General features: G+C 32.7%; 1 protein-coding gene across 1 annotated transcript; it reads left to right on the top strand.

Annotated features, from left to right (window-relative positions):
• The first annotated feature begins 3,392 nt into the window (after nt 1–3,392).
• LOC111450388 (transcription factor bHLH13-like) lies at nt 3,393–6,191 on the top strand. The gene is made up of 2 exons (XM_023090484.1): nt 3,393–3,641; nt 3,750–6,191. Exon 2 carries the CDS (start codon nt 4,086–4,088, stop codon nt 5,937–5,939), a length of 1,854 nt encoding a protein of 617 aa, XP_022946252.1. The 5' UTR covers nt 3,393–3,641; nt 3,750–4,085; the 3' UTR covers nt 5,940–6,191.
• Nucleotides 6,192–7,436: the final 1,245 nt, after the last annotated feature.

The following is a 7,436-nucleotide window of genomic DNA, read 5'->3' as shown; positions in this document are numbered from 1 at the left end:
AATCGCTATAAATGTTTTAAAGTATAAGAATTGATTTATTACATAATAAATAAATAAAAAATTAAATTAGTAAGAATAAGAGGACTAAAGATGAAAATAAACAAATTAAATGTAGGTCACGTAGTGGATTCACGCAACTTCACCTCCTCGAACTGTATTAAAAATTACGTGTTAATCACAAGCTCCACCCTGCTTATGACGTTGAATAATAACTACTCTCAATTATTATTATTATCTAATGAATCCGTGAGAAAAATGTTATCTCATGACCCGTCTTTTGATTTTGTCACGTCATGACGGTCCTACTTCACTAGAGACACGTGGACAACATGCACTATGTAAAACGTGTTCGTTTTGTTTTGTGACGAAGCCTCCTTCATTGCGTGAACCGCTTAGCTGGATCTTGTGAAACTTTTTTTTTTATTCCCTCTAAGTCGGTCACTTGCGATCAAAGCGCGTGTTCTATAATTTTACTCATATTACTTTGCAGCTTTTGGGATGTGAAATTCTTAGTCGTGAAATTTTATTTAATTATATGTATATTCATAATTTTGAAATTTAATTTGAATTTGGTCCTTACATTTTAAATATTAATTTTATTAATTAACTTCAAAAATTAATTTTAATAGTGATTTTTTTAGGCAATTTAAATAAATTTAACTAATAAAAAATTATTTTTTAAAAAACTGATGATATTGTAATGAAAAATAAAGTAAAATACAAACGGGGTGAATATTAAATAATATAAAATAATAATTAATGGATGCTTTAGTTTTATATATTTACTAAAAAAGCTTTTGTTTTATATATTTTATCCATCTTATCCAATTTCACAGTGACCAAGAGAGTTGGGAGTGTCGTGAAGCGTGTGACCTGACACGGTACAAAGTACAAGTACGACATGTCGGTCGGTGGAAAATTGAAATTTCTAGCAATTTTATTTTGCTTTAATTCAACCAAATTATATATATTTTCTTTTACCATATATTATTGGGAACATTTTAATTTTTATATATAAATATTAATTTTAAATAAAAAATGAAAATAAAATAATAAAAAGGACAAAATATTTATATTTGTAGTCTTCTTTCAAAATGGGATTTCTAATCAACTTTTGTTTAGTCAATGAGGATTAAAGCTTTATCAGACTATTTGGTGAATTAAGTCAAAGGAGGAATCTTACTCTTTTTTTTTTTTTCTTTTCTTTTATTTATTCCAATCCTTTAATCAAATTACCTTTTAAAAAAAAATCACAATTGTAATGTAATAAAAATCAATTTAATTTAATTTAATTTATTTTTTTATAAAACCAAAAAGCAAGTTAATAAACACCTATTTATATAATCAATTATTATTAGTTTAATATCCCACACATTACATTTTAAATTTTTTAAAAACAGACAGTAATTAATTAAATAAATAAATATAATATAATGAATAATTCGATAAAAAGTTGAATTTTTATTAATAAAATTAAAAATTAAAAAAGAAAATAAATAGAAAGGAGATAAGTTTGGTGGGGGATCAATTTCTTGGGGCTTACCTTATATTGTACTCCATTCAAATGGCAGCCAAGTTGGATGAACCATTAAAAAAAACATGTGTGACCTCAAACCCTACAAATAATAAATATATAATTTATTTTCTTTCCACCATTTTTAATTAAACAATGCACGAAATAAATTTATTATAATTCTAAACTCGACCCCTCAATTTTGTATCTTGAATTTGTGTATGCATGTAATAAAAGTCGTATGTAAGTCGTTTTCAATAATGAATCGTTGTTATTGGTTATACGACTCTTTAAGTGTTTTCGAAATGTGCTATGTACAGTCGAACATTACTATATAAGTACGTTCTCACTGAACATTAAAGTGATTTTGATTTTTTTTTTCAAAGTACTATTTTAACCGTGTTTAGATTTTGTTGAGGGGTTAATTACAACTAGAAATTTGAATGAGGTAGAATCTATATTTTGTGATAGGTTTATGAGTAGTGTATAGCTCGAGAGTTGAGTTTTATAAAACCGAGCTAGAAAAATAGGGGATAATAACAACAAACATGTTAATTAAGAATCCGATTTAATTTTGTCGCGTTCAAAAAGCTATAATTTTTTTGTCCTTTAGTTATTTAAATAATATAAATCAATTACCATTCTAATCTTATTTGCGTCAAAAGGCCCCGAAAAAAACTATTTTAAACCGTCCTTTTATTCTTCCCGAAAAATCTCGTCCATGGAATCAAAATTCATCCTTCCCAATTCTTCCATTGTTGCTTTGTGGCTTTAGACTACTAGCACGAGTAAGAATCTTCGTGAGTCGAGTTAGATAACTTTTTAGACCTAATCTAGTTGTTTATATTGTGAATTTTTTTTATTCAAAATAACTCTTATTAAATAACGAACTCAACTCAATATAACTACACATTTTTGAACTCGGTTAATTTGGGTTGTTTTTTAGTAGTTTATTTAATTTATTTTTAATAAAGAGAAAAAATGTTAGTCGGTAAAATATTTATTTTTAAACATTTAATATGTATATCTTAAAAAAATGAATTATATAGTTAAAAAAAAACATTTAATTTATATTTTAAAAATAACCATATAATTTATTTTAAAAAAAAACTCAAATTTCTTAAAAAATGGAGTTTCAACACATTTCTTAATTTATTAGATCTACAACTCACATCCCCTAATTAATTAATTAATTTTCAAAAGAATTGGTACACGCTTGGCACGTGGGAACAACAACAAGTCATTAGCCTAAATATTACTTTAAAAATCACAATAAAATTCAACTAATTAACAAAATACAATTTGTTAAACTTATTTGGTATGCAAATTAATCAAATAAATAGATCCAATAAATATTGATTCATAAATTGTTTTGTTTTATATTTTCGATATTTGAATTAAAAAAAAACATTTTCATTTTTTGTTAAATATATTGTAAAATAGTAATTACATAAAATTTACAACCAAAAATATATTCAATACATTAATTAATAATTATTTATAGCTACAACTATTTTTATAATTGGACATCTCAAATCATTATTTGGAACAATAAAACATTTCCTTAAATAATTTTTATTTTCAATAAAATCTTTTTTTTTTCTACATTTAGGAAATTAAATTAGAATTAATAGTAGGGGCAAAAGTGGAAATAGAAAAGATTAGGTTGAAGAATAATGATAGGGTCGCATGTTATGCATGGTTTGCGAGTAATTGCAAGCGACTATTAAGCATGAGACTCACGAGACGATTTTATGGTCCGAATAAATAAAATAAATAAAAAAGAAAAAGAGTACTTGAATTCCTCTGCGAGGAATTGAAATCCAATCTCAGGTGCCGCTGTCGAAACAAAAGGCCACAACATAATTGTCGACTACTCCTCAAACTCCCAACCAAATGTATCCGATCCGGCTTTAACCATGGTTACTATTTGACTCCTCGTATTTTGATTTTACTTAACCATGGTTAAGGGGATTTCTCGTGTAGAATAAGGAGGAGGAGGAGGAGGAGGAGGAGCGGCAGAGCAAGGGGCAGAGGAGAAAAAACAGAAACCCATTTCCCAAAATTTTCCATTTCCATTTTCGATTCTTCATCGTTCTGGAAAACAGAGAAAGAAGAGTTAAAGAGGGTATTGCTTTTTTCTTTCTTTCTTTGTTTCGTTTAGTTTGTCGCGTGAAATAACTGCTTTCTTTGTTTTCCAATGAGAAATTAAATTAAATCTTTCTCCTCGATTCAGGCTGTCGCTTTCCTGGGAATGTTTATAGCCTTCCAACTTTCTTTCAAACCTCTTCTCTCATCGCATCGTCTTCTTTTCAGCGCATTTCGCTTGCTCAGTACCGGTTGATTCTTCGCTATTTCTGTCTCTTTTGATTCCTTGGTTGTTGGGTGATTCATTTTTTGTGTTGGGTTGATCTGGGGTTTTCTTAATTTTTCCTAATTTTCGAGATCTAGACAATGTTTTAGCGATGGTGTTCTTGGTAGAGGGTTTAGGTTTTTGGATAGAGATTTGATCTGGGGTTTTCTAATTTTGAAGCGTGTGTGTGATTATTGTTATTATCATTGGGTTTTAGAGATGAAGATTGAAGATGGGTTGCGGGGTGTGGGTGGGAAGGATGAGGATAAGACTGTGGTGGCTGCTGTTTTGGGTACTCGTGCTTTTAATTACATGATGTCTTGCTCTGTTTCGAATGAGAATCTGTTTATGGCTGTGAGGAATGATGATAATTTGCAGAACAAGCTTGCGGATCTGGTAGAGACACCCAACGCTTCTAATTTTTGTTGGAATTATGCAATTTTCTGGCAACTTTCCCATTCAAAATCTGGTCAATGGGTTTTGGGATGGGGAGATGGATCGTTTAGGGATCCTAGGGATGGTGAAGGAACTGAAGCTACGCAGATTCTTAGCCTTGAGCTTGAAGATGAGAGCCAACAAAGGATGAAGAAAAGGGCATTGCAGAAGCTTCATACACTGTTTGGTGGGTCTGATGAGGATAATTATGCTCTTGGATTGGATAGAGTTACTGATACTGAGATGTTTTTTCTTGCTTCCATGTACTTCTCCTTTCCTGGTGGAGAGGGGGGTCCTGGGAAGTGTTTCGCTTCTGGGAAACATGTCTGGCATTTGGATGTGCTCAATTCGCCTGCTGAGTATTGTGTGAGGTCCTATCTGGCTAAGTCGGCTGGGATTCGGACCGTCGTTTTGGTGCCAACTGATGTTGGAGTAGTTGAATTGGGTTCTGTGAGATCTGTGAGTGAGAGCTTAGAGTTGGTGCATTTGATTCGATCGTTGTTTTCATCTCAACGTTCGCTTGATGGAGTGAGGACATCAGCTGTGATGTCGAGGATGGCTGAAAGGAAGGATGAAAACGCCCTGTTTCCAAGTTTGGGGATTGCAGAAAGAGGAGGAGGGGGGGTTCCTAAGGTTTTTGGGCAGAGTTTGAACTCGGGGAACGTGGGTCGATCTCATTTCCGAGAGAAACTGGCGGTTAGGAAGATGGATGAAAGGGCATGGGAAGTATGTCCCAATGGAGGTAGAATTCAGTTTCAAAGCCCTCGAAATGGCATTCGTAATCCGAGTTTGGGGCATGTTCATCTTCTCAAACCGGGGAATCCTACCGAAACTTTAGGCTCTCCAACTCCACCGGTAAATAATAATCACGAGCAGCTTGTCAATGGAGTTAGAGATGAATTTTGTCTCAATCCCTATCAATCACAGAAGATAGCCCAAATGCAAATCGATTTCTCTGTAGCAACACCAAGGCCGCCTTCTGTGATGAACCGTGTAGGTGCAGATTCTGAACAATTAGATATAGAGCCTCAATGCAAAGAAGAGGGACCTGGCACCGACGAAAGACGACCACGCAAACGAGGCAGAAAGCCTGCAAATGGAAGGGAGGAACCACTAAATCACGTGGAGGCAGAGAGGCAGCGTCGTGAGAAGTTGAACCAGCGGTTCTATGCTTTACGAGCTGTTGTACCCAATATCTCGAAGATGGACAAAGCTTCACTGCTAGGAGATGCCATTGCTTACATTAATGAGCTTCAGTCTAAAGTGAAAGCCATGGAATATGAAAGGGAGCAATCCGGCGTCACCTCAAGTGAAGCAACCCCTTCGGAAACGAACCCAGAAATTGAAAACAAAGATCAATTCCTTGACGTTGACATCGACGTCGAAGCAGGTAATGACGAAGTCGTCGTTAAGGTTAGCTGCCCATTAGAGTCACACCCTGCATCAAGAGTTATCAAGGCAATGAAAAATGCACAGATCAATGTTGTTGATTCAAAACTGTCTGTTGAAGTAAACGATACAGTTTTGCACACGTTTACGATCAAATCCCCCGGATCGGAGCAGTTGACGAAGGAAGAGTTGATAGCCACAATTTCGCGGGATTCAACTCCGTTACATCCTCTATCAACAGTTGGGTAGCACAAGAACTACAGTAACGTAGTGCATACAGAAGTTTTGATTTAGAGAGAGCAGGTATTATTGTTAGGGAAATAAGTATTTAGTATGAATTAACAAAGTAGGAGAAGAGAATTTATGTTGTTTATAGTACACATTGTTATTATTGTTACTATTCTGCATAATCAAGATGGTCCACTGTTCTTATTGTTCATCAAGAATCTCCCAAACTGTTATATGTTCTTTTTAATGTTAGCCCCTCAAATTCTTTTGTTCTTTATTACTCTTTAGATTCACCATCAAACAATGCCTGTATCTGTATCTGTATCAGTGTTCATTATTTTGATGAAAATGGATACACTTTCTATCTGATCATGATGTGGTTCTTTGCTCAGACCAGTTTGTGCTGTGTTCTTCTTGATGTTCTTGTTCATAGATATGTTTCATTTTCTTCTGCATTATCAAGTTTTTTGAGATTGTGGACTATGGTCATCGCCTACATCGAAGATGGCATCTATACCATAGGCTAGAAATCGGAAAACTTCCGTGTAAGGTTCTTAGTATTAGTTCCTTCACATAGCTTTTCCTCTCCTTGATAGGGGGGAAGTTCTCTAAACATATGAACTGTTGGAGGACTTTGTTTGTCTCCCTTTCGTTATCTTAAACTGAAACTGAAACCGGGCTCGATCAAGAGGGCAGACCCTGATTGTAGTTTTGAAAGTTTTCGAAGGACCAAATTGAAAATAAATGAAAGTAAAAGGATGAGGATGAAAAGTGAGAGAATTTTGAATGGGTGTATGTGATGCATGACAATCACATAAACCATGTGATGCATGTGAAATGCTTTTTTCTATATTTTATTTTATTTTGTGTTTTTTAAAATGCTTTTTATGAATTAAGAAAAAAGAAAAAGTCAAATGTTTTTGTTGTGCCACGTACAAGTGTCCCAATACCAATAATTGTACTTTTATTAACCATTTAAAACGTTTTAAACTATTTTTATTACTCATTTATTGGTATATTATTATATTTTCATTAATAAAAAACCAAACTTTTTCTTCGTTCATTATTTTCTTTTAAATTTAAAATATTGGCCCACTTGAGTAATATTTTGAGAAAGGATATTATGTTTTTAAAGTAAATTTGATGAATTTTTTATTTTTATTTAGGGGACCTACAATCTAGAATTGAATTTTATAAATTGAACTGACACTAATGATTAATGACTAATGATGTCATAACACGCTCTTATTTCTTAGTAGACAACTGTTCAACAATGGTCTCGTAATTGTTGCAAGTTGTAATAAACCTAACCCTTTTGTTTTTATGATGGTCCAATTGAGAAAGGGACCTCTCTAAGTTTTGGTGAAAAATAAATGATTTATAGGGTAAGTTTATACATTACTTATTTATTTATTTTTTAAAAAAATCTAATAATGCAAATTGTATTGAAGAAAGTGATTAAAGTGGCATTCTTTTGCATCATTCACTATATTTTCCTCTCCACTAAAAATTACTTTT

Source organism: Cucurbita moschata, unplaced genomic scaffold (genome assembly GCF_002738365.1).
Source record: "Cucurbita moschata cultivar Rifu unplaced genomic scaffold, Cmos_1.0 Cmo_Scf00001, whole genome shotgun sequence".
Lineage (NCBI taxonomy): Eukaryota > Viridiplantae > Streptophyta > Magnoliopsida > Cucurbitales > Cucurbitaceae > Cucurbita > Cucurbita moschata.
Note: the sequence above shows the minus strand (reverse complement) of the source record. Positions and strands in the feature narration are given on the sequence as shown.